The 27,894-nt window shown below is 39.4% G+C and overlaps 1 protein-coding gene across 2 annotated transcripts; it reads left to right on the top strand.

Annotated features, from left to right (window-relative positions):
* Positions 1 to 23,110, top strand: PIK3CA (phosphatidylinositol-4,5-bisphosphate 3-kinase catalytic subunit alpha). 2 transcript variants are annotated; one of them, XM_059855730.1, is made up of 20 exons: positions 2 to 395; positions 1,910 to 2,119; positions 2,783 to 3,033; positions 4,964 to 5,209; positions 6,042 to 6,127; positions 7,595 to 7,700; positions 8,721 to 8,873; positions 8,977 to 9,111; positions 10,728 to 10,852; positions 11,216 to 11,297; positions 11,756 to 11,920; positions 12,475 to 12,578; positions 13,281 to 13,452; positions 13,781 to 13,887; positions 14,395 to 14,516; positions 15,044 to 15,122; positions 15,922 to 16,092; positions 16,313 to 16,430; positions 16,595 to 16,746; positions 17,895 to 23,110. In XM_059855730.1, exons 1-20 carry the CDS (start codon positions 44 to 46, stop codon positions 18,163 to 18,165), a joined length of 3,207 nt encoding a protein of 1,068 aa, XP_059711713.1. In that variant the 5' UTR covers positions 2 to 43; the 3' UTR covers positions 18,166 to 23,110. The 2 variants fall into 2 exon arrangements, with proteins under 2 accessions (XP_059711715.1, XP_059711713.1); XM_059855732.1 differs by lacking the exon at positions 8,721 to 8,873 and having other exon boundaries at positions 1 to 395.
* The last annotated feature ends 4,784 nt before the right edge of the window (positions 23,111 to 27,894 follow it).

The raw sequence follows: 27,894 nt of genomic DNA, 5'->3' as shown, positions 1-27,894 counted from the left end.
CACTGCTTGAAGAGCTTGAAGTACAAAGTTACAGGACTTAAAAATGCCTCCACGGCCATCATCTGGTGAACTATGGGGCATCCACTTGATGCCCCCCAGGATCCTGGTGGAGTGTCTCCTCCCAAATGGAATGATAGTGACTCTAGAATGCCTCCGTGAGGCCACCTTACTGACTATTAAACATGAACTCTTTAAAGAAGCAAGGAAGTACCCTCTCTATCAGCTCCTTCAAGATGAATCTTCTTACATTTTTGTAAGTGTTACACAGGAAGCAGAGAGAGAAGAATTTTTTGATGAAACACGGAGACTTTGTGACCTGCGACTGTTTCAGCCCTTCCTAAAGGTTATTGAACCAGTAGGTAACAGAGAAGAAAAGATTCTTAATAGAGAAATAGGTGAGATTATCTTTTTTAAAAAACATTGTTTAACTGATTATCTTCTTCAAAATATAAAAACCGAAATGGGTCGTGTTTGTCTCCTGTATCTGTCATGTTTCATACCTGCCAGTTGTTGCATCAAATGTCCAAAGATGCTGATCATAGTAAAGCCAATATTTATAATCAGTGAGGTGAACTCCTGTTTTCTGATCTATTTCATTCACCTTGGCTTTGTAAAGAGTATATGTAGTTGCCTGTGGGTTAGAGGGTATCTTTTTGCTCATAAGTTTTTAGCAGGATTTCATATTGTTACAGAGCAACACCTGTCCTGTTATTTGGAAAGTCAGTTATAATTTAGTTTGGAGTTTACAGAATTGTAAATTCCAGATTTAACCACAAATCTTAAACCACATTTGTGGACACAGATTTCAATATTGCTCTAGCTTGCTTAGAAAGTCAAATTTCAGAAATTAGGTTTTTTCACCTTTCTTCTTTCCCCTTCTGACAAAAGGCCATAGGGAGAGGAGGGGGAAAAAACACCTGGGGTTGGAGATGCAAAGGCGAGACAAATTGATGTTTTGAATCATCTCTGAAGTAGCTTATGATTTTCCATGGTCCACGGTGGAAGCACAGGGAATCTGGCATTTGTTCCAACATCTTGGTTAAGAATTAAATTGAGGCAGTACAAACATACCCACTCCTGTTTCATTGCTAACAAATGTGTACAGCAGTGGCAGAGACTTGTCAACTGGAAGTACTTGTTCTGAGGTACTGCTAATTGTTAAATGACTTAATTGTGACGAATGCATAATAAGTAAATTGCTTCTGTTTTGTAAAGCTCAATGTGTTCAGAACTTGGGGAGAGCAGTAGTTGGGTAACTATGCAACACGACAATTGAAAGTTTCCATTTGAACACTCATGCATAAATGATGATTTATCCAAGTAATCCCATTAAAGTAAATGGAATTACATCTGAAGGACCTGAAAGAAATGCACTGTTATTATATGGATCTGTGTCAAAGAGCTTAAGTTCAGTGTCTCGTGGAGTGCTCATTGCAGTTCTTGAATAATGTAGGTCATTAAAAAAAAAAAATTAATAGCTGTCATTCCAGTGTAAGCAAAGTTGATTAAGTCCTAATAGCTACCAATAATCCTGCCAGGGTTTGAGAAAAAATCAAATTTCACAGCTCCTCTGGTCCCCATAGGAAACTGTGCTGACTTCAAAGGAAGTTGAGTCCTGGTCCTTTTCTTCCAGGAGGAATGTTGGCTGTGAGAGCAGTGATTTAAGGCTTCCAGGATCTTCAGGGAACGTACACCTGTTTTCTAACCTTTTCTGTGTCTGCTGAGTGCCCTTAACTTTAGAACTGTGTAGTTCTTGAATGATACAAAACAATTACAAATGCATGTAGAAGCTGGCACATATTTTAGGCTGTGTTTTGCTTTATGTTGGCTTTTTTTGTGACTGATTGAAGAAATTTTTAGCTCTACTTGTCAGTTACAATGACATCCTTGTGCTGCTCCAATGCTGTAGGTTTTGCTATTGGCATGCCTGTCTGTGAGTTTGACATGGTCAAGGATCCAGAAGTACAAGACTTCAGGAGAAACATTCTGAACGTGTGTAAAGAAGCCGTGGATCTGCGAGATGCCAACGCCCCACACAGCAGAGCACTCTATGTCTATCCTCCAAATGTAGAGTCCTCAGCTGAACTCCCCAAACACATATACAACAAACTAGACAAAGGTAAGGGCAATATTTACAGCAGGAACATAATATATTTTCAGTGTTTGAAATCAAAGAGTACAGCTGTTGACTTGATCACTGGTTTATGTGCTGGATTTAGTACACTCCAGCAATATCTTACACCTTAAGTTGTTCAGAATAATCTTCTTGATGGACTCGACCTTCAAAAGGGTATTTAAAATTGTGCTATTCTAACTGAATCTTAAAATATAACTCAGTAAATAGTGGTGACTTTTTTTAGTGGGTGGGAACAGCTTGTTGGCTTCGCAGTTTTCTATGGCATTCAGATATCTGGAATTAAATAATGCTGAATCACTGAGTTATTCTGCAGTCCTCAAATATGAAAGAGTTACTGCTGTTTTCTTGATGGCCAAATAGTCAGTAATTAATAAAAATATTCTTAACCTCAGGGCTGGCTAAAAGTTTCAATTTCTTCTAGAGTCAAAAATAAACTTAATGCATCTAGTTCCTTGTAGAAATTATAAACCCTCTCTAAGTTCGGGCAATGAATCTTGTTTACATCTTCTTTTAATACTGAAAGCAAATCTTTGTGTTGGGGAGGCATGGGAGTTGTTTGGTTTGGGGCTTATTTTGGGTTTGTGCTTTTTCTTTGGAAACTGCATTGAAAATTATAGGCCTGACATTATTTTATATTTATTCCAGGGCAAATTATAGTGGTGATTTGGGTAATAGTCTCACCAAACAATGATAAGCAGAAATACACCTTAAAAATCAATCATGACTGTGTGCCTGAGCAAGTTATTGCTGAAGCAATTAGGAAGAAAACTCGAAGTATGTTGCTGTCATCTGAACAACTGAAACTTTGTGTCTTGGAGTACCAGGGCAAATATATTTTAAAAGTCTGTGGCTGTGATGAATACTTGCTAGAAAAATGTCCACTGAGCCAATATAAGGTGAGTAAGATAAAGGTTTTCTTTTGAAATACACCAAAATAATTCAAATTTGTGGGGAGAAAAATGATCAGTATTAGGTCTGGCTTTTTCGTTATATTAATCCAAAACATAGGAAGTGACAGTGTGTGCACAAAATGGCTAATCCATATGCTTCAGAAGGGAGAGCGGGGAGAAAAGTAGTTTTAATTAGAATTTGTATCACTCATATAATTTTTCTTCTTTAATGTTTTCCTCTAGTGTTATGGCTAAATCAAAGGTAGGTACTTTCAGAAATATACTAGATTTTTAATGGCAGGAGATGAGCTATATTTGAATGGTGCTGATGTAATAAAACAGGAAATTTGATCACATTGTAAATTATGAAACAACCATCACTACTTTAAATCCTGTCCTAAAGGGGTGGTAAAAGAGCAAACTGTTTTCCTGTTAAAGCTTTGTCGTTACTTTAATAAGATAGAAAATGTAGATGTCCAGCACTACAGAAATCATTGCTGAGTCTTCCTTGTGTCTGTCTGTCTGTCCTTCACTGGGTTTGTTAGTACAGGGAGTGTGAGAGAACATGGGGCAGAGGAGCATCTGAACAGCTCTCTCTGGAGCACACGTTACCCTGTGGATTTCCTGACAGGCTGCTGCTGCTGCTTCCTCTTGGAGGAATGTATTGTAATAAACTGCTCCCATTCCTTCTGCTAAAATGCTTGACAATCTGATCTTCAGAGCAGTGGAGGAGAGAAGGAGGGGTGGGGTATCCTGAATAATGGGAAAAGCATCTCTGTACTCTGGGAGCTGGGGAACAAGTGCAGGCATACATGAATAATGTTGCAGAGTCATCAGAAGATCAAACACCAGACCTATTTGATCTAGCATGGTTTCTTCAGAAGCATCTGGTCTGCCTTTGCTGTGCCCCAGCAGAGCCTGCTCATTAACTCCAGGCTGGACCTGTCCTAACACACTATGTTTTGTGGTAGTGTTGCCAGACTAAATGCTCTCAGCACTCAGACCTGAATGGACAGGAGAAGTGTGTCAGGATCAGTGCTGAGCGTAAGGTAATGAGCACACCTGAGCCAAAAATGAGCGTGTCTGCTGCTTTCCTTGTGCTCCCTGCCTGGGACTGGCACTATCAGGCACCTGTGCTGCACTGCAGGCTGGTACAGCCCCTGCTGTTCCAGAACAGCTCAGTTACTTCCAGGAGCAGCTCAAATCCATCTGCTCTGTGCTGCATTGTGCTGGGGCTAAGGAGCTCTACAAGGAATCTGGCTGGTGTTTTTTTTCAGCTCCCATCTCTCTCTCCAGTCCAGCCTTCCATTGTTGTAGATGTTCACATCTCAGAGCCATGAGGTGTGGCTGTGTGACCCTACCAAACAACGTGTCCAGACTGCTGGATGCTGTACCTGCTATCGCTGTGCAGGGCGTGCATGCAGGACATGATAAGCTCTTTCACTTTCCTGTCTCCCCAAGTATCTTTGTAGGTTTCCATTGCCAAGAGTATAGGCTTTGAAAAGACACAGCACTTTTGTGGTGTTGGTGAGGGTCCCCAGGATGAGGTGAGAGATCAGAATTTGACTCCATGTTCGCAGAAGGCTGATTTATTAATTTTTTATATTATGTTATATTAAAGAAAAAGATACATCAGAAGGGTGAACAAGAATGATAATAAAAAATTATACCACTCTTTACTTTCTGACTCAGAGAGTGTGACACAGCTGACTGTGACTGGTCATTAAGTTAAAACAATTCACATGGAACAAATCAAACATTCACCTGTTGGTAAACAATGTCCAAGCCACATTCTAAAGCAGCAAACACAAGAGCAGCAATCAGATAATAATTGTTTTCATTCCTCTCGGAGGCTTCTCATCTCCCCAGGAGAAAATCCTGGGCAAAGAGGATTTTTCAGAAAATGTGGTGACAGACTTTGGTTGTTTCCTTGCAGTACATAAGGAGCTGCATCATGCTTGGCCGCATGCCCAACCTGATGCTGATGGCCAAGGAGAGCCTGTACACGCAGCTGCCCCTGGACACCTTCACCATGCCCTCCTACTCCCGGCGCATCTCCACCGCCACGCCCTACATGAACGGAGAGGCCACCACCAAATCCCTCTGGACTATCAACAGTGCTCTCAGAATAAGGATCCTCTGTGCTACCTATGTAAATGTGAACATCAGAGACATAGACAAGGTATGGCATCACTTGTGGCTTTGCAGCAGCTCGTGGTTTCCCTCCCGAGTGTTTTGTTTTGACATTGGAAAAGAATTGTTATTTAACATGTTAGAAGATTATACCACTTTTTTACTTCAATTGAAATATTTCATTCTAAACAACACACCCATGTTTTAGCATCTGGAAACTTTTCTATATAAAGAAAGTTGCTTAAAAAATATGAGTTGTGTTAATTAGCTAAATATTCTGCCTGGTAGGAGCAGGAGTCAGTTTGCGTAGCACTTCAGCAGAGGTTGTAAAGGATAGAAAAAGAAATCTGTCTTCTAAGCAATTATGTTTAAGAATGTATTGCAGGAACTGAGAGTGCTTTTGATGAGGGCATGCTGTCTTCGTTTATGGAAATAAAGGTGTGGGGTAGCAGGGGGCAAAAAGCAGGTGTAGTGTTCAATTCCATTGAAGACATCTACAGCCCAGGCTCTCTTTCCTTGGAATTCCTTTCACAATACCTTGGCACAGGAAGAATGGAGAGTAAATTCCAGGAGTGTTTTTTTTTTAGTGTTCATTTCAAGTTTGTTACTGTGTTTTTTAAGAACTAGCTTTGCAATTAATGAGGAGAAAGACCAGAACGCTTTTTCTAGATGGATATGCTTATAAACTCTGCTGTACACCCAACAGAGCATGAATTAATTTGGGGAGTGGTGGAGCAGTTTGGTTTTCAGTTTTGGTTTTGTTTTTGTTTTGTTACTGAAAATGAAAGGATAGTGTGTTGTAATCATGGTATGTGTTGACTGCAAATGAAAACATTTGTTTAGAGTAACATTTCAAAGACTAATATGGGTGTTGTTTTCAGATCTATGTTAGGACAGGTATCTACCATGGAGGGGAGCCTTTGTGTGACAATGTGAATACTCAGAGGGTACCTTGTTCTAATCCCAGGTAAGATGAATACCTGAGTGACTGTAGAGAACCTGACTTTCAGGGCATCATAGATGATAGCACTGAAGGCTTGACTTAGGCATTACTCAGGTAGAGCTCCTTACGGGGAATCTTTTACCTTAATTTTGTAAAAATATATTATATAACCATATATATATATAGCATTAATTTAATTCAAACACAAGCATTTTGTCTTGCACATAATAGTGTAGTATAGAATATATTTTCAGGATGTTTGACAAACCATCAATATTACCTGGAAAAAATTATTCACCTGAACTTAAAAGTGCAAAAAGAAGTTTTATATGAACATGTATAAACATTAGGGTCATCTTTTAGCCACCTGTTCTCATAACTGTAACTAATGAAGAGGTGTGAAATTTCAGCATCTCCTAAGATTAGATGCAAAGTATATGTACAGAAGTAATTCTTTGCTTGCTTTTTGTGACTTCATGTCTTTAATAATAATTTTTGAAACTCTTATTTTTATCTGTACATTTTCTATGAATATGATTAGGTTTTATAATTAAAGGACTAATAATACACATAATTGGTGAAAAATATGCTCTCTTCCTGAGTTGCCTCAAATACTGCTGTACTTGAGCTGATAATTTCAACTATTTTAGAGATAAAATCTTGAAAAGGTGGTGAAGGTTGTGCCTTAAAATCATGGATATGGTCACACAGATCAGTATTATATGAAATGAACACATAAGAAAAGTGAGTTAAAATTTATCTGCCAATTTCTTTATTCTTAGAGAAGGGCTTTCACAGTTATTTCTTTGTAAAATTGCTTTCAGTAGCTACAGATACATTGAAAAATTAAAGCTGTCCTTGGAATTTGCTTTCTCTTTCAACTGAAAAAATTCTGTATGACAATCTGCTTGGGGGAAGAAACTGGATCAGAAGTTCCTCTTCACAAGCACACTTCTACCAACTGAGAGATAAATTCTCCTTAGAGAAGTTCATGAAAACAAAATCAAACTATTCCTGTAGAACCAATCTGTGCTATTATTGCTATAGTAAATAGAAAATATTTGACTTGGGATTCTTGCTTTGGGTTTCCATGTTTTATCCCCATCTTGCAGATATCTTTTTATGTTCCAACAGTTGAAGTTTAGTTTGGTTTTGAAAGCTCTTTTTCCCCGTTGACTTTTTCTCCTGAAGGGAAAACTGTTTGACAAGCTAAACTTACATCAGTGTAACATTTATGCAAATCCATTATCTTTAGGTTGCAGGAATTGAACCTAACATGGCTTTTTAAACAGTGTTAGGGCTAGAAAGCTATTGGGGAAACTTCCATTCCCAAAAGCAGTGAATGTGGTGAAATGCATATGTGGGGACCCTTTTTCAGTAAGAAAGTGTGCTCTGTATGCAAATACACAGTTTAGGAATATAACAAATGCCTTTTGGTGGAGTGATGATGTCTCCTTTAAGCTGGTTTCATTCTGCCTTTTGGACCTGCAGGTGGAACGAGTGGCTGCTGTATGACATGTACATTCCTGATCTGCCCCGTGCTGCTCGGCTCTGCCTGTCCATCTGCTCTGTCAAAGGCCGCAAGGGTGCCAAGGAGGTAAAACACCTCGTGCCTTTATTGCACTAATGAGCCACAGCTGCTGCAGTCAGGTCTGGGAAGATAGCTGGTGAATGCTGGCCTGGCAATGAGTGCAATGTTTGATTTGAATATGATTTAAATAGGGATGTTCTTTTCTTTTTTTCTTTTTTCTTTTTTGTGTTTGGAAATTAAACAACACTGAAAAGAGCTTATCAGTTAAATCATACCTGTACTGCATTGCCAGACACGAAGACCAGTGTTAGTATTTTGAAGTGAAAGTGCTTTTAAAATTAATTTTCAAAACCCTTGTTACTAACCTATTTATTTTTAAAGGACAATATTTGTACCTTTAGAGTTGAATTTTCAAGTAAAGAAATTTTGTACTCCTTTAGCTTTTAATGCTGGATCTCAAATAGTGATTTTTAATAATCTACATGCAGCATTTAATTTTTAGCCCGCAGCATCATTACATTTTGGGTTTGAGGGTGTTTGTCTACAAGGTCTGCAGGTCTGTAAACCTTGCAGAATGATTTGGGTTAGAAGGGATCCTTAAAGATCATCCAATTCCACCCCCTTTCCAGTAGCCCAGGTTGGTCCAAGCCCCATCCAGCCTGGCCTTGAACACTTCCAGGAATGGGGCAGCCACAGCTTCTCTGGGCAACCTGTGCCAGTGTCTGGCTACCCTTATCATAGAAAACCATATTTCTTTTGTCCAGTCTAAAAATATTGGCCTCAAGTTTAAAACTGCTGCCCCTTGTTCTGTCACTACAGGACTTGGTAAAAAAATCTCCTTGTCAGAAAAACTTTTGTCATCATCCTGACTTAGTCTGGTGTGAGGAAGATATGTGCATGTGTTTACAATTGTTTTAGTATCATTTTGTTAAAGGACTGCTATGACAGCCATTCCTCCACAACTTCCTTTCTGCTAATCTGGGAATGTAACAACTTGATCTGGGGTGAAAATGTTATTTCTCCTGACTCGCTCTGCAGTAATCCATAGATGACACTGAAAAAAAATCATATTTTAATCTCTTTAAGGAGCACTGTCCATTGGCTTGGGGAAATATAAACATGTTCGATTACACAGACACTCTGGTATCTGGGAAAATGGCTTTGAATCTTTGGGCAGTACCTCATGGGCTGGAGGATTTGTTGAATCCTATTGGTGTTACTGGATCAAATCCAAATAAGGTATTTGCATGCCAGCTTCCCCCTTTAGAGTGCATTTTCAAAATATGCTTTATTCTGGTTGCCATCATTCAGCAGAAAAAGTAATTTGAATTTTTTGACCTAGGAAACTCCATGCTTAGAGCTGGAATTTGATTGGTTTAGCAACCCCGTAAAGTTTCCAGATATGACAGTGATTGAAGAACATGCAAACTGGACAATTTCACGGGAACTGGGATTCAACTACAGCTATGCAGGGCAGGTAAGGCAAACTCCCCCTCCAGGACTAGCTATTCAAATATGAAAGGATTATTTGCTACTTTAGTTTACTCAGTGTATCAGTAACAAAACGTCTTTTTTTACATCCTCATTTATTGTAAAATCATAAATCAAATTTTTGTTGTGTGTTTGGTAAAATTGGCAATATATTCTCCTTTCTTTATATTACCAGTAAAGTAACTTAATGCTTCACTGACCAACCAAAACGCTCCAAAGAGAAACTGGTTTACTGTGTTTTGACATTTTTGTAGCACTAATTTGGGTGTTAAACTACTTAGTTTAACTTTTTAAAAGTTGCAGTTCTCCTTCAATGATACTGTTTTTCTTTGTTGCAGTTTCATGTTTATAGTTAGGCTTTCCTGTGTAACCCAAAGGTGCTTAGAACTCTTTCCTGTCTGCTTTATGGGGTGGTTATGACCACAAGCAAAGGGAGTTTTCAGGGAATTGATGGACATACACATGGGTGTAGTCCTTTATCTCACTTTTTCCACAAGCAGAACTTGTGCATTACAATTGGGCTTTTTGGTGAGGTTTGGAGCGTTCTTCAAAGCACTTTTTTGGATGATGAAAAGAAGTAAAAACAGAAAAGCAGTAAAGCTAAAAATGCTCTTTATTTAAAGCCCAGGCTGTGAAATTGGTTGGTGTGTTTTACATTTTCTTCTGGAGGCTGGTTCAAACCCTGGGTTTGCCCAGGGAGCTCCGTGCTCTGTGTGAAGAGCTCTGTGGTGGGAGTTTGGCTGTCCTGGAGAGTGTGGAGGGGGCAGGAGCTTCCAGAGAGGGAATTCTGGGGGTGTTTGCAGCAGTCCTGTCCCAGGGTATCCTGAACAAGGCTGTGGGCTTTGGATTTCTCTTGACACTCAGCAGGATGTCCATCATAGAGCAGCATCTCTGCTGCTTATGCTGTGTCTGAGCAGGGTCTTAATAAATGCTTAAGTACAGTTGTCTTCTTGGTAAATAACATTCCCCAGCCTCTTACCTGGGCTTCTGTACTCCAGCTCATTGTTTTGTTCCATCTGGCACAGAGAAAAAATGATGAGGAGGATAAATTCACTTCACTGACAACATAGCTAATTTCTGTTTGTAGCAGTTCTGTTTTCTGTGCTCTTTGGGAATGTCTTAGGCTAATTGTCATTTAATGTTTTCCATCTTCCTATTACTCAGGCATTCCTACAGCATTCTGCCCCTGATTTACCTGTTATCATCCCCCATGTTCTGCTTTTTCAGTTCCAAATCCTTTTCACTCCTTTCAACAACCCTCAGCAATCTCAGGCTGGGGTCAGAAATGACCAGTCTCACTTTGTGCTGCATTGTGTCATTCATCAGATGCCAACTGCTGCTATTTCTCCACACAGCTGATTTAGTTGAAATGTGCCTCTTCTTGTGCCAGCAGTGACTAAAAGCAGTTGTAGAGATCAAAGGCCTAGTCTTTCATCTTCTTTCTAAATTTTGATCTCTCAGTTATAACAAGTGGATACAGCAAGATAGTATTGCATGACACAGGCTGTAGTGGTTGCTGTGTGTTCAAATACTGTATTTCATGTGTGTGGTTTGGCAATAGAAGGAGTTGTGTGGAGGGCTAAAGTGCCACTGTCTCTGCAGAGTAACAGAATAGCTCGGGATAGTGAATTAACAGAGAGTGACAAGGAGCAACTGCGAGCCATTTGTACCCGAGACCCCTTGTCTGAAATCACTGAGCAAGAGAAGGACTTCCTCTGGAGACACAGGTATTGCAAATCAAAAACCAAACCAAAGAAAAAACCTGCTTGGCATAATCCAACTTCACCTCATTCATTCCAAATTTGTCGTGGGTTTTGCTCCCTTTTTTCCGTGCTGTGGAGTTGGTGTTTTAGACGAGGCTTGTAAAGCGTTCTGCATTGTGTGCTTTGGTTATAATCCTGTGGAGAAAAGGAGGTTGTTGAATGAGCTCCCATTTTCCTTATTACTGCAGTTTTACCTGCATGGATGGATCCTGAGAGCACCTTGCTGACAAAGGAAGAAAAAGTGCAAGGCTATGGGGACATAGTTGATGGTTATGAAAGCAAAAGTGTTTTTTAGTACATGCAACTTTTCTTTCTCCTTTTTTGCAGACACTATTGTGTGAATACTCCAGAAATTCTACCCAAATTACTTTTGTCTGTCAAGTGGAATTCTAGAGATGAAGTGGCCCAGGTAATCTGAAGCACTGAAGAAGTGTTAGATTTTGAAGAAGCTTTAAAATGCTATTTTAAAGAAAACTTCTGGAAGTTAAAAGCATATTATGTGTGCATGATACATTGAATGAATAGTAGGAGTTGCCACTGTGATTGATGGGTGTCTCTGGTCCATAGTTCTTGTTCTTTAGCTCAGTCTGGTCTTAAGATTTCCTCTTGCTGGCATTACTCGAATCCCTCTGATGTTGCCAACTTGTCAGTTACAGTTAAATGTGAGGTTTTGTTTTCATTCTTTTTAGAGTGGATAAAACAACAAAGTCAACTGGCAACTAATACCAGACTGTTGATTGAGAGGACCAGCAATTAAACAGCTTCTGCTCAGATGTAGTTTGTGTCTGACAATGCCTTCTAATGGCTGCATGTTACAGCTTCTTCCTGACCAGGGCAAAGGTGTGACGTGCTTGTTCTTGCCCACAGATGTACTGCTTGGTGAAGGATTGGCCCTCAATCAAGCCAGAGCAGGCCATGGAGCTGCTGGACTGCAATTACCCAGACCCCATGGTGCGAGCTTTTGCAGTTCGGTGTCTGGAGAAGTCCCTGACAGATGACAAACTGTCTCAGTACCTAATCCAGCTGGTACAGGTACTGAGCATATTTTGGCATGTTTGTTGTCTTGTGTATGTCCAATGATCACAGAGGCTCGAAACACAGCAAAAGTTAAGTTGTTATGAAAAAGAGGTCATCATGTTTGCTTTGCAGATTACTTAGGAGGAGATGAAAGGTTAATTTTTCTGTAGTGCTGTGGTTTTGCTTGTTGGTACTAAATGCCAGCATTCTGCAGAGATGCAAAACTGTTCCACCAACTGGAACAGGCAGCTATTTCAGCTGTCCTAACATATGGGAAAGGATGAGCAGAAGCATCTTCTTGAAATTTTGAGCAAGTTGAGGCTAAAATATTTGGTAACAGCAAAGCAAGCATCAGATGGTAAGTTCCTGAAATAGAGGCAGCCAGTGAACAGTTGGCATATATTGTTCAAAGCCTAACACATGCAAATATTAATACCAAGATCAGTCATTCCAGAAAAATAATGTACAACATAGATGGCTTTTTATTTAACTGTCTTTGATGTTTATATTGTTTATAGAAATAATAACTGCATCTGATGCTTTAAAATTTTCTCTTTATCCTTAACTAGGTTTTGAAATATGAGCAGTATTTAGATAATCAGCTTGTGAGATTTTTGCTCAAGAAGGCACTGACCAATCAAAGGATAGGACACTTCTTCTTTTGGCATTTAAAGTAAGCTTATTGTCATGTTGTTTGGACTTCCTATTACCTTAAACAATTAGGTGTTCTAAAAGTTTGACATACTAATTGTCCTTTCTTAGAAAAATATTACCACTTTAAATAAACCTTGGGGTATATTGGTTAAGAGTTTGAATACCTAGTTCGGTGACAGAAATCATGCCTTGCAGTTTCAAAAGCTATTTAATAGTACTTGGATTTGTACTTCTTTTTATCTACTGATGTTTATTTTGAAAACAAAGTAGTCTGAGACTGCTGAAAGCTTCCCATATTGTTATCTGCCTGATGCCCCATGAATTTTTTCCAGAAAACTTTACAAATATATGAGACCTAAAGAAAACCACCCAATTCAACAAGGTAACACTTTGAAAAAGACAAGTAAAAACTTTATTTTTACTTCCTTATTAAAGGTTTCTTATAGAGCTTGATAGCTCAATCTGCAACATATTGGGTTGTAGCTAGAGGTCACCTAAAAGTTCTGTTCTAAGCTGGTGTAATCAGACCAGAAATAGAAGCAAGGCATCTTTGCTGTACTCTCAGTTTTCTACTTGCCTCAGTGTCATCAAGGATAAGGGAGGGGATTGTTTGAGGGAATGTATTTTTGGACTCTATGAAGATGTCACAAGTACAGCTTCATTTTTGGCACCTCCAGGTGGTCTTGTCTCTAAGCTGTAACTGTTCTTCCTCCCTGTGTAGGTCTGAAATGCACAACAAAACTGTCAGTCAGAGGTTTGGTTTACTTCTGGAGTCCTACTGTCGAGCATGTGGAATGTACCTGAAGCACCTGAGCAGGCAGGTGGAGGCCATGGAGAAGTTGATTAACCTCACAGATATTCTCAAGCAGGAAAAAAAGGATGAGACCCAGAAGGTATCAAAAGCTGTCCTTACCTCCAAACTTCTGCTGTTGAGTCACAGGAATTACTTAGAACTGTTCCATTTGATCAATGAGGATTATTATTATTATTAATGCTAATGCTAATTTCAGTAGGTGCTATGTCTCCTGGGGAGCTGCAGTATTTTCTGTGCAATGCCATTGTCTAGCTCTCAAGGCAATAGAACTAAAGTGAAAGGTTTCAATTTGTGTAATATGTAGCTGAGCTGTACTTATATTAGAACTTGAAAACCAAAGCTAAAATCTGATACCTTCATTTACATGTAAATAGTGTTCTCAAGACCTGAATGTGCTTATTGATCAGGTACAGATGAAGTTTCTTGTTGAACAAATGAGACGGCCAGATTTCATGGATGCCTTGCAAGGTTTTATCTCTCCTCTTAATCCTGCCCATCAACTGGGAAACCTTCGGTATTGTATCCAGTTTTGAAGTTTGTCTAGATGCTTCAGTAAATGTTTAGTAATGGTAACAATAACAGTGTTGAGGTTGACTGTTAATTTAGTAAATGTCAGTATTTTCAAAGTGCACTGAATAGATTTTGTAGCAGAGTAATCCATAAAGACTAGAGTCATTTCAATCCAATGGTTTGACAAACTAGGGAACAACATGACCTTCAGTTGTTCCTTTAAGGTGCCAGGAACTTCAGTCCTTTTTCCAGTTGTCAGGAGCTCATATTGCCAAAGGAATATTCACAATATTCCCTTTCAACACAACTCTTCTGTTGGTCGTAGCAAATGATTAATGTAGCGCTTATTAATTTGAGTCTGAAAGTGAAAATGGTGCATTGTCAGTTATCTTTGCATCTTTAATTTGGTACTGGTTCAGAGTTTGACCAAAGCAGGGAGAACTTAGCAGTATTAGAGAAATATGGTCAGAATCAAATTATGCCTATTTCATAGAAATCTTATCTCTTTTAGGCTTGAGGAGTGCAGGATAATGTCATCTGCAAAAAGGCCGCTGTGGTTGAACTGGGAAAACCCAGATATTATGTCTGAATTGTTATTTCAGAACAATGAGATAATATTTAAAAATGGAGATGGTAAGGAAAGATAAGTGTAATTCAAAAGCTACATACCTGTTTATTTTCCTTATCTTTTACTTAGTGTTTTTTATAAGCTTATAAAGTACATATATAAAAAAAAAAATCAGCTGAGCAAAGCTATTTTCCAGAAAAATTAAGTATAGACAGATGAGTATTTATCTCAGATGAATACAACTTTTATATGTTCTAAGATGCTCAGTCTGTCAGGGTGGAACACAACACTATTTAATATTTGTTCTTTTTAATTGTAAATTTCTTCAAGATATTACAGATGTGTAAACTGTGATTCCATTGTCCTAGATTTAGTTTATGTTTTTTAAATCACCACCACATGTTTATATTAATTTTTTACTATTTAAAACTTGCTTTTCTCTACTGAGGGAACAAAATCTGCACAAAACTATGCAAACCTTATTACCTTTAGATGTATTTAGACATAGTTTTGGGGGGAGAAGGAAAGCAAGATCTAACCAAAGATTCTGGTGTTACAAAATTTGCAAATTTAATGTATTTGACTATTTCAGACTTGCGTCAGGACATGCTGACACTTCAGATAATTCGAATTATGGAAAACATCTGGCAAAATCAGGGTCTTGATCTTCGGTAAGCATTAGAGGTCATTCCCAAGTAATGCTGATCTTAATGGTTTTGGCATTGGTTTGTTCCCAGAGATTGCTTCTGTTTTCCCAAGGCTATTCAATGAAATGCTAAAAATAGACATTTTTATGCATGTTAGAGCAACATTTAATTTTTTTTTCGTTTAACTAAACTACTGGATTTTATAAACAGAAGATCATATTTGAAAAATAATTAATTTTCATTCAGGTGGGTCTGCGTGAGCTACGTACAAGGAATGGATACAAGAGCCAAGGCGTAGTAGCCACACTGTGGCCAAGTGATTGTGTCTGTAGGTTTGGCTTTGAACAAGGTGCCAAACCCTCAGCCCTGCTGAGCCATGACTCTTTGTAGTTGGTATCTTCACTTCAGTCCACACAGTAGATATTGCCCAGTCTGTGTGAGCTGCTCCACCTCCACACTGTGATGCAGCAGCTTCTGCAGGGCATTCAGGATAAACTGTTCTGCTTCTGGAAAACTGTTCTAGACAGGTTACACCTTCAAATTTGTGTTTGCTGTGTGGTACACTAGTTTTCATTTCTTTATCTAGACAGAAGGACCTGTTGGTTTATGTTATCTCTCATGGGTCACAGTTTTGTCTTCAGTACTTAGTGGCAGAATTAAGCCTTTGTCCAAGAATGGTTTGCAGAATGGTTACAGTTCCCCCTGTCTTAAAGAGTAGTCAGATAGAGGAATCTGCAGAAATACATCCTCTCCTACCTCTTGCCACCATTCTCTATAAAGGAAGAAAACAAACCCAACAAAACAATGAACCTTTGTCTTCCAGGATGTTGCCCTATGGTTGTTTGTCGATCGGTGACTGTGTGGGACTCATTGAGGTGGTCAGGAGCTCTCACACCATCATGCAGATCCAGTGTAAAGGAGGTTTAAAAGGAGCCCTGCAGTTCAACAGCCATACATTGCACCAGTGGCTCAAGGACAAGAACAAAGGAGACATGTGAGATTCCCTGTCACCTGTTTTTCTTGCCCATATGCTTCTTTTTGATGGAGACTTCAAGATAACAAAAGTTCATCAAGTGGGAGATGATGTCCATAATTATGTCCATCTAGTTTTGTTTTCTTTTTTACCTGTCCCTGTTTGCTCTTTTGCAAAAGAAAAATGCACTTCTGTGTTATTGGAATATCTGAGGAAAGTGTCTCCTTTCTTGTTGGAATAGGTATGATGCAGCTATTGACCTGTTTACACGTTCTTGTGCTGGCTACTGTGTTGCCACCTTTATCCTGGGCATTGGTGATCGCCACAACAGTAACATCATGGTCAAAGATGATGGACAGGTAAGAGATATTTTCTAAATTCATACCCTGAGGTCATCCTCACTTTGGTATGAGTTTGTTTTGGAAAAAAAAATCTATTGGAACTATAAGTAAATGATCAATTTTACTGTGAGTTCACTAAACAAGGAATTATTAATCTTAAAATACCTTTCTGTCTCTCCAAGCTGTTTCATATTGACTTTGGGCACTTCCTCGATCACAAGAAGAAAAAATTTGGTTACAAAAGAGAGCGTGTGCCATTTGTCTTAACACAAGACTTCTTAATAGTGATTAGTAAAGGAGCCCAAGAATGTACCAAAACGAGGGAGTTTGAAAGGTGAGCTTTCTTTTATGCACTTAACCTCCAGTGTTTTGTACCTAAAATGCACTTTAGTATTGGTGACTTTAATAATTAGACCTTTTAACTGAACAGTAGTATTTTAATTGGCTTGCAGTGGGAATGTTCTAGTTCTTCAGTTGAAGATCAGCCATCCACTTGTAAGTCAGTGGGCAATCTTGGCACTTACATGACCTTTGGTCCATGAAATCTCACTTCAGATTTGCAGGGCCAGCATACATGTGAATAAAAATGGTAATTTTTCAAATATCTGATATTTCTTTGACTTTACACTTAAAATCCTCTTGAGATGGCAGAACTGCAGCTACTGAGAATTCTTCGATGTTGGGTGTTCTGTGCATCAGAGCTTTGCTAGTCATCCAGCCATAATTCTCTCTCCTATAACTGCTTTGATATCAGCTCTTCAGCTGGCCTGTGTAGTTTGTGACAATGGCCAAAACCTGCTGAGCGAGAACTTTAATAACAGTAAAGAAATCTGTTGCTGTAGTCATTCTTAATATCTCTTTCCAGAAATCCAGTCTTTAAGAGGTTTCAATTTTAATCTTAATTTCATTATGTTGATGGCAAAGGAAGACTGATTTGAATTATAGTGTCTGTCTGAACACTGCAGTGAAGCTCTTTTGCATGTTTTCCCTGGGTGTTTCTTATCCAGTCTGATATAGCAAATGTCCCTGTTTTCTGTGCATTCTTCAGAGTACCTAAGGAGCAACAGCTGCTGCCCTCATAAAATTACAGAAGAAATGCAACTCTTAAGATAGCCAGGAAAGCACTGATTTTAGCAGTGTGTCAGGAAATACCTTTTGAAATCTGAAATGTCAGTAGCGGTGACAAAAAAGGCCCTGTGAGCTCACATAAATTTGTGTTGAACAGTTGTGTGAATTGCAGATGGGGTTTAAGACTACAAAGCCTGTCTTTGGATGTTGTCTTAGCCTGACCATTATTAATTCTTACACAAATAAACTAAGTAGGAGAATGAGTGCATCTTCTCAGCTGCATTATGGTGTTCTTACTAGACTAAGACTGCTTTTTTAGTGTCTGGTTACCTGTAAAACTCTTTTGGAGCTGAAGCAGGGATACACATCCAGTAGAGAAACGCACTGAGCTTTTTTCCCCCTGGTCTCTTCCAGGTTTCAGGAGATGTGCTATAAGGCTTACCTGGCAATTCGACAGCATGCCAATCTCTTCATCAATCTTTTCTCCATGATGCTTGGCTCAGGAATGCCAGAACTGCAGTCCTTTGACGATATTGCGTACATTCGAAAGACCCTTGCATTGGACAAAACTGAGCAGGAGGCTCTTGAGTACTTCATGAAGCAAATGAATGATGCTCACCATGGTGGCTGGACAACAAAAATGGACTGGATCTTCCACACAATAAAGCAACACGCTTTGAACTGAACTGACAGCAAAGAAAACAAGAACTGATACCCATCTTTGTGGGTACTGCACTGTTAATACCCGTTAGCAGCAAAGACTGGTTGCATAGGAATTGCACAAACCATGAACAACATTAGAATTTATGGCAAGAAAAGAGATTAATTGTTCAGACAACTGTTGGAAAATAATGTAAAACAGGGTTTCAGATAGCACTAAAATTATCAACTTCAAAAATTAAGCTTCAGTACGATGTGTGCAGGGACCTCGAAAATTAGAGAGATGGGCAATCACCAATGTATGAAGTTTAACAAGGGCAAGTGCCAGATTCTGCCCCTGCAATGGGGCAATCCTGGTTGTGTGTATGGACTGGGCAATGAGAGGCTGGACAGCAGCTGCTGAGAGGGACCTGGGGGTCCTGGTCGATGGCAAGTTGAACATGAGCCAGCAGTGCCCTGCAGCCAAGAGGACCACCTGTGTCCTGGGGGCATCAGGCAGAGCATGGCCACCTGGGCAAGGGAGCGCATTGGCCCACTCTGCTTTGCACTGGGGCAGCCTCACCTTGAATATTGTGGGCAGTTTTGGGGGCCACAGTCTAAATAAAATAAGGATATTAGAGTGTCCAAAGGAGGGCCACAAGGATGGTGAGGGGTCTGGAGGGGAATGGGCTGTATGGGGAGCAGCTGAGGTCACTTGGTCTGTTCAACCTGGAGAAGAGGAAACTTAGCTCAGACTTCCTCGAGGTCTGCACCTTCCTCACGAGGGGAAGTGGAGGGGCAGGCACCAATCTCTTCTCTCTGGTGACCAGTGACAGGACTTGAGGAAATGGCACGGAGTTGAGTCAGGGGAGGTTTAGGTTGGATATTACAAAAAGGTTTTTCACCCAGAGGGTGGTTGAGCACTGAACAGGCTCCCAGGGAAGTGGTCACAGCCCCAAGCCTGAAAGAGTTCAAGGAGTGTTTGGACAAGGCTCTCAGACACAGGGTGAGATTCCTGGGGTGTCTTTGCAGGGCCACGAGTTGGACTCTGATCCTTGTGGGTCCCTTCCAACTCACTGTATTCTATGATTCAATGATTCATGTTATGCCTTAAGCTCAAAAAGGTAAACTTGGAAGAATGTTTCCTTTTCTCATTTGATAGGATAAAGTAGAAGGAAAAAGAAAATAGGACTAGTGCGAACGTAAGAGTCCATCACATCTTACCTTAGATCTGGTACAGCAGGTGGAGACTATGCTGGATTGGGGAGAGTGGAAAGAGAATTCAAGTGATAGCAAATGCTTAAATGCAACATAGTTTAAAGGGAAGGAGTTTGAAGCTCAAAGATCTAAAAACATTAGTGAGAGGACAGTGCCTTTTAAATGTGCTCAGAGGCATTAACATTTGTGGGGTTTGGGTGGCCCTTTGATTTCTGGGTCCATCATCTGCACTGTTTCTGAAGGCAGTAGGAAATAGGCCCACTCAGTATGGTGTTTCTTCTGCTATGAATTTCTAGGGGTGCAATTCATACTTTCACAAAGAAACTCCCTATCATCCCCAAAAACTGACTAACCTGGAAATTAAATGGTCAGAATTGGGTTTAGTGCAACAGAGAGCTGTAGTGTTCATCTTAGGTTTGCTTTAATCTAACTTGAACTGAATAGATTTTTTTCATACATGTTTTCCAGAACCTAAAGAAAGGTGAGTTATTAAAATTATTGAAAGATTATTTTTTTATAAAGGCTATTTATATAATAGGAACTATTATTAATATATATTCTTTATTTACATGATTTGTCCAATATTAACTCTCTTAATTTTGCAACCCAGTTCTATCTGTCCAAGACTCCCGTTTTCATTAACGTCACTGAAGGTGACCAGACATACTCCTAGGACCAAATTCAGCCCTAGTGAAAGAGGACACAAGTACCAGTGAAGTAGTGGGAATATACCCACTAAAGCCAAAGGGGAACTTGGCCTAAGTCTCTAAAAGAATTTTGGGAATCACTCTTCACATTACTGAAATGATATGCTGGCTATTTCAAGAATGCTCATTTAAACCCTCAAAATTTGGGTCTACCATTTCTCCTCTTTCTTCCTCCTTTGGAAGTGGTTGTTGAATCCAGTAAGATACATCAGAAATAGCAATTTAGATTTTCAATATGATCAATAATTAGCAGTTCAGCAGACAGATACGTTGGCTAGCTCAAAGCATGTGGAGTTACCAAACATTTTATAGCTTTGTCTGTTTTGTGCGTGTGTGTAATATATATTTGTAAATCTAGTTGTTGTCCTTTAACACAATTACAATGTGTGCAATCAATGTAATTGGCACCATGTTTTGAAACTGTTCAGAGTACCGAGGATTTCAGATTGCCCTTATGCACAACTTCAGGTAGGACTGTTTTTCTAATTGCTAAACAGGTTTTTTTTAAAGTTAGCAAAGCCCACAATAGTTCTGTGGGTGACGTTCACCCTAACATTTTAAACTTGCTAGATTGGCAGCACTTGAATTCCAAAGGTTTGGGGCTTTTGGGGGTTCAGCTTGTTCACTGCAAACACGCACCGAGGTGCCACTCAGAAAGTGCAATACCACGTGTAATATAAAATATGCTGACAGTTGGTGTTAGACTAGAATATAAGCATATAAATAAACTGTACTTCGTGCAGGATGTACTGATGAGGTAATGAGTGGTTGGCTTCATTTAGCAAATTGTAATATATTAAAAATGTGCAATCAATTACGTTGTGAAAGACTTTGGGGATTGTAAAGCCAAGGCTTTGGTGTTTCAAGACACTTTCAAAGTCAGCATCCTGCAGCTGATTACTGCATGCATGGATACTTGATGTTGTGGGGGGAAACCTGGTTTTGTGAAAACTCCAGAAGTTCTGAGAATAGTATGGGAAATGTGAAGTTTTATTTCCTTAGTTCCACGAAATATTTTGGCGTAGTCCAATAGACTTCCCATTGCTCTTTTTATTGACTGTTACATACTCCTTCTTGTTCATATGAATATTTTAACTCCTGCTAAGCTTGTTTGTACTTTCTAGAGCAAAGTTACTCTTGTATCTATTACTTTGCAGTCCACACACAATAATGGTTTAGCTCTTAAAATGGATTAGTTTCAGTTTAAGTTTAGTTCACAAAATCTGAAACCCTGTTGGCTATAATTAATTTAACTGAGTAAAACTGTTGCACAGACATCACATTAGGTGCTATATTATCCGTTTTATCTGGTGTTGAAACAATGCTTTACCTCGTTTATGCAAGAAATGGTCAGCCTTTTCCAGCCTGGGTGAAAAGATCAACTCAAATTTATTGGATGTTATGAGGCCAAATTTGTTTGTACTTTGCTCCTTCCTAGCCCTTCTGTAAATAGGAGTATAAATGTCTTTCAGTTCAAGCACAGTATTCTGCACCCTTTTTGCCCAGACAGAGGTATGAGGAGTCAGGCTCTGTTTCCAGAAGTTACTGCAATTAAATGTTGTGCATAAGCTGTGGAAGTTATTATGAGAATCAAACAGTAAAAGAAAGGAAACCTCAGAGTGGTACAGATGTAATACAGTTGGGGGTAATTTTAGCCTTTCAACAATTTCTTTTTAAAAAGTAGAAGGTCCTGGGCTTTACCCAGTTCTTTGCATAACCAGGATGGGCATTTGAAAAACATTCTGCCAGTATTTCACAGAAAACAAGCAATCCTTTTCTCAACTTCAAAGTGTTGAACCCTAATTACTGCATCCTGCCACAGCAGTTCCATGCTGATGTAACTTCACTGAGGACAGAGGAGGCACTGTTTGCTTACCCTGGTCAAAATGAGAGGATGTCATCTGCTCCCAGTATCAGAAAGAAGACCTGCTTACACACCCTGAAAGCACTTGTAACTGAGTCCTAGATTTTTACAGAAATAGCTTGGAATTCGGCTTATTTTTAATTATTCCCACTTCATGGAGATTCGAAAACGCTCCCTTAGTTCTGGGAATCAGATGCACCAAATATTAAAGTAGTTTATTTTGGCCTTGAAGTGAATCTGGGCACCTTGCAGAACTTCCTTGTAAGACTGCCAGAGCAAGGAGCCCAAGACTGGGCCATGTGTTTTATCACAAAGCATTAGGAAATGGTGTTTTAGTGAAATAAAATTTAAAACCAGTCACTTTTTCAGCTGTGAAACTGTGTTTAATATAATGACAGAACAGGCTGCTGCGTATTAGTTTTACTTAGAATTACATTCATTGCTTTCCTAAATGCAGCAGAAGTACCTGTACTGATGTTATATATGCATACTTCTTTGTCTGAAAGGGTGCATTAGTAGTTTTTTCATAGTTGAAACAGACTTCCAGTATAATTTGAATTTTTTTTTAAAGGCTTTTAAATAAAACCAAAATTGTAGGTGATTTGGCATCTTGTGAAAAAGATAGAAGCCTGCATATTGAGGACAATATAGAAATTACCAGGTTTATAAGAACTTTGTATGTGATGACCCTGCTGTTGGTGGTTTGGCAAGTTGTTTGTGGGTTTTTATGCCAACTTTCCTTTTTCTGTAAAGTATTAAATGCCCTTTAGTGGTCAGTAGCCCATGTTTGTTGACAATTTGAAGGTATTGTCTTTGCTTTGTCATTATATAACTGGCATGTTCAAATGTCTGTTCTTAATAGTAATTATGAATTCCTCCTGTTTTGCATGTCTGTACAGGTTGCAGACCTGGGCTGGACCCATTCAAAAAACAAATATCAGAAAAGCCACTTGAAATTACTATTTTTGTTGATGTCTTTGACATCTTGAAAATACTTCAAGTTAATGAAAATGGTGTGGTATTACAGAAAGAATTGTAACTTGCTGCTTTTAGGATTTTTTTTAAACTTCTTTCACTTGTTCTAGTTTTACTTGAATGGAAGAACCACACTTGTTTTTTTTAAAAACACTATATAGCTGTGGATGTTGTTGCAGATTGTTGAATCCCAATTTAATTTTGCAATACATGTTTCATACAAATAATGAATTTGCATCTTTTTATTTTGTGCTGGAAGTTGTCTCAGTTTAGGTAAGGCTCTGTCTGTCCAAAATGATGTGTAGCTCACCACCCCTGCAGCTGGTGTTGGTTCGGGGTTCTTCTTTGTTTGGTTTTACTTTTTTTTTACATCTGTGTTAATGAAGGGAACCCAACTGGAAACTGGCTATAGAAGTTCTCTATTTGCATATACTAACCAAACCCAAAGGTGCTCTTCTCTTTGAGGAATTCTGATTTCACTGTATGCTGATACAACACTCACTTCATCAGAATTGCTCTGGATTCACAACAGCATATGAAATCAGAATTAGGCTGTATGTGTATCAGAGTTTGAGATTATTTATTCCTATGATTCAGTATGAAAGGTTCTCATAAGGAGAGGAATGTTTAGTAGCAGCCCAGTTAAACACTTGATAATTTTACTTTGAAATAGTCTTTATTTACAAAATAGCCTTTTCAGCTCTCCAAAAGTACAGTGATCTTGTCTACAGTTTGTTCCATTCTTGACACTTCAATATTTTTGTTCCTTGCTAGTTTAAATGTTTCCTCTTCCTACTCTTTTGTAGCATACAGACTTGTTGAACCCACACTCAGGAAAAATCACTGTTCTTCATTTGCCATACAGTGTTCTGGACATCTGAGCTTTATGGGATAGACTCTGCAAAGTCTGAGTTAGTGCTCCTGACTCAAAGCCAGAGGTGAATCCCTCTGTCCCTTCTCTTCTCTCTCTAACACCCCTCTGGGACATGCCCAGAGCATAAAAACATCATCAAATATTTGTAAGAGAAGATCAGTTGAAGCACAGTTCTGCCTGTCCTTTGAAGTTAGTGTCCCCCCTGGTTTGTGTACGTGTGTTTTAAGTGTCCTTACTGTCACTCCTGTATGTGATGCAATAGTCCTGCAGCAGAAGGAAGGCAAAAACCACACTATTCTCTCTTGATCTTTTTGAATTCTGGTGCCTGATTCCTAGTAGTTACTCAACTGCTTCAGGGGCCATTCAATTCAGTGTAACTGCATTCATTTTGTTAGGTTCCTGTTCCAGTCATAAAATTGATCTCAACTAAACCTGACTTAATTGTACTGCTGAAGTTACTGAAAGCCTAATTCAGGCATAAGCTGTTTTTTTCAAGAATCTTTATGTCTGTTGTAGTTTAGTTAATTCTTGTGAGCCAAAATATGGATATTCATAGTTGCAATCTCATTCTGCCTTGTTTCTTTAACTAGTTTTAATCTATTTTCAGGCTTTATCAATAATGTTCTATATCCTGAATTATCAACTGCCCTAGGCTGTCGAAAATTGTCTTACTGTTTCACTTGGGGCTGGGGAATGAAAAGGAATAGATTAATCTTCTTCTCTTATAGCAGCTGTGGTCCAAATTCTTCATTTCTCATGTGAAGATAAATGTGTAATTCATTATCTGGGAGTATCATCCTTTCTCTTTGCACCTCATAAAATTTTAACTGTGAATATCCACTACACTATGAAAATCTTCTCTGGTGGAGAAAAGGGCTTTAAATATATACGGCTGCAGTCTGAAGTCCTAGATTCTTGGGTTTGAAAGGTTCTAAGTATTGTTGTCACTGTAAATGGCAACACAACTGCAGAGTTTTCACAGAACCATTGAGGTTGGCAAAGACCTTTGGAGTGCATTTAGCCCAGACACCCTGTTCAAAGCAGGGTCAGCAATAGAACAGGATGCCCAGGGCATGGCCTAGCTGGGTTTAGAGTCTGTCTGAGAAAGACGAAAACCCACAGTCAATTTCTTTTTTCATAATGTTTATATGAAATATCTTCTATTTCACTGCCTGTTGTCCTTTCAGTGGGCACTGAGAAAAGCTTTGCCTGTCTTTATTCCTCCCTGTCAAGTCTTTATGCACATTGACCAGATGCCCCCTGGGCTTTCTCTTTGACCAGGACCCCAGTCCCTGCCCCCTCAGCCTCCTCTCCTGTCCATCCCCTCCATGGACCCATTCCAGCACATCCAGGTCAGGTTTGTACTGGGAGCTCCAGGTGTGGCCCCACCAGTGCTGAGCAGAGGGGCACGGGAAAGGCTCACCTCCCTCGACCTGCTCCTCCTGAGCCAGCCCAGCATCCTGTTGGCATTTTGGGTAAAAACAGAGCCCAGGAGGGTGTCAGCTCTCCATGCTTCTGTGTAACTTCATTGAAGCTGGGAGCAGTTACCTGTCTGCGTCAAAGGGAAAGTAAAAACCCCCACCAGTGCTTCACTTATCTTTTAAAAATGAGACAATTACCTTTGAAATAACCACTACTGGGGCAGGGGGGGATGTTGCTGTGTGTGTCATTCTGTGATAAAGGTCTGTGGTAAAGTAGGTAGAATGCAAGACATTTTTAGTAATAATGGGCCAAAAAGTATTTAAGATGCAGCAAGATGCATGTGCTGTCATACTGAAAATAGTCTTGCAGTACTTAAAATAAAAAAAAACCACAACCCCTTTTTTAACCCTTCTGCTCTGCTACTCAAGTAACAAAAGTTTGGCCTATGATACTTATTGTAGTTCATGTTCATGGGAAACTGTAAAAAGTCTGCTTTTTATTTATCTTTGCGGTCTGTATCATGCTGTTTATTAAAAAACTACTTTGTTTTTTATCACACTTTTGAGTGTTAATGTATATACTAACAACTAAATTAAAATGATGTGGTTGGTATACCTGTGAATTCTGAAGTGAGAATTTAAGGAATATTCAGTCTCGGTGTATGATTTGGTGTTGCAAAAGCTCTGCCTTTGAAAAAGGCTAGAAGAAAGGAAATGGAAATTGCATACCTCAGTTAATCTGGGGGGAACAGAAATAGAATTTGCATTATTTAGGGGTGAAAAGTCCAATATGAGTGTGGCATTTGTTCTTGTAAACGCTGATCCCTCAAATAAGTAATTTTATTTTAGTTTTAGACGTGGGCTGTAAAAAGCTGTGACAAGAAAGATGATATTGAAGTGTTTCAGCTTGATGGTTTACAGTCCCTGCTAAATCAATCTGGTTTTGAAAAATATGCTCCATGCTTTCATTACCAAAATTATAATTGAAAACAAACAAACAAACAAGGTTATATTTTTGTATCCAATACGAACTTTGAAAGAGTGACAAACATATTTGGGGAAATTACTCACTGGCAGTATAATAGCATGAGGCTGCAAAGGGACTCCTGCAGCCATGTTGGCCTACTTTGGACTCTAGTTCCTAACAAACTAGGAAGGATTTCAGTTCTCTTGTGAGAATTTCACCTTTTTTTGGAGGGATGAGGCAAGTGTCAGGGTTTTTAATCAGGTTTTTCAAAACATTTTTGTCCCCAGTCAGCACTGGTCAGTTCTGTTTCAGGTCACACTGCCCAGCTTTGAGAAGGGCTGTGTTCCAGCAGGTGCTCAGTCTGTGCTGGACCAACCCCATAATAAAAGCTGGACATCATCATCCTTACATTTATTTTGAAGCTTCAGCAGAGCTCTGGTCTGAAAAGTATGGCTGGGGCTTTGGAACTAGCTACTTCAGTAATCTGAACTAACAGGTTAAACTTGTGTTTATTATACATAAGGTGAGTTTTATCTTTGCCTAATAACTGAAATGGTTGTGAGTGGCTACAATTGTGTGCTAGTTGCACAGAATGCTTCAGGATAAGAGGATCATCAGCACTTGTTCAAATACAAATTTTAGACTTTACTGCCATTTAGTGCCAGGGTGTGATTTTTGTGGTAGTTCTAAGTCTAAACGTGAAAAAAATCACAGAAAATTTGCAAAATAATGCTGGTGAAACAAGAAAGGTTTGCAATGTGAGCAGTTTGCTTTAGCATGGGAATCTCAGTAAACCCTCCTGATTTTATGCTCAGAAATCAGCCTGTTTGCCAACCTGCCTTGGAAAGACTCAATCTAAAGTCTGAACCCATGTAACAAAAGAGCAAAGAACCTGATGCTAGACAAGATAGCTCAAGGAACCTCCTACATGTCCTTTTAAACACTAACAAACCTACCTGCAGTGAAGGTTATCCTGATGAGCTATGCTAACTGCTTTCATTGAAGAAAGAGTTTACCCCATGCTTGTTTTGGTCAGGATACATCCCCACTAATTGAAATGAGCATCATCTATGTTGTCCATTTAAACAAGAATGTGAATATCACATAGGCTCTTCTGTATTTTCAGTTCTGACTGATTAAAACCTCACCCAGAACTCTCTCAACATCCCAAGCACGTGGTGGTTTAGAAAACAAGACTCATTTAGGCTTCTCTGTCTAAAACATCGATAGCTGTTTGATGCGTGTGACTTTGAACGGGATCTGCAGCTTCAAAGGGAATCCTCCTCAGATGTTCTTCTTTCCCTTAAAGCCTTGTCTTTTTATCTGACATAAGTGGTGTTGGGCTGTGTCGCTTTGGGTGGAGAATAAATCAGTCCAAAGGTACAAAAGATGCTTCGGTCCGCCTGCGTTTGCCTCACAAGGAGGGCTGAATTCAAAGCAGAAGCTGGGGTTTAGGTTTGGCTTTTTTTTCTCTCCCTTTGCCATGTGTGGATTTTAGGTTCTCCTCCACTGGGAACTGGGGAAAGTGCTTTCCTGGAATGCTTGCATGGAAAACATTTCGGTGAACAGAGGGTGAGGCATGTGAGGATCCGCCCATTTGGGAGGCTGTAGCCGATTTGTGAGACCTTTAACACAAGCTGTCCTGGGACACCTCAGCAACCACGGCTGGAATAAAAAGCAGGGAACAAACTGAACTGGGAGACCAGGATATTGTTGGATTGGTAACTCAGTGCAGGAGATTGTAGGCAT

Source organism: Haemorhous mexicanus, chromosome 10 (genome assembly GCF_027477595.1).
Source record: "Haemorhous mexicanus isolate bHaeMex1 chromosome 10, bHaeMex1.pri, whole genome shotgun sequence".
NCBI classification, from domain to species: Eukaryota; Metazoa; Chordata; class Aves; order Passeriformes; family Fringillidae; genus Haemorhous; species Haemorhous mexicanus.
This window is presented reverse-complemented; position numbering and strand designations above follow the sequence as displayed.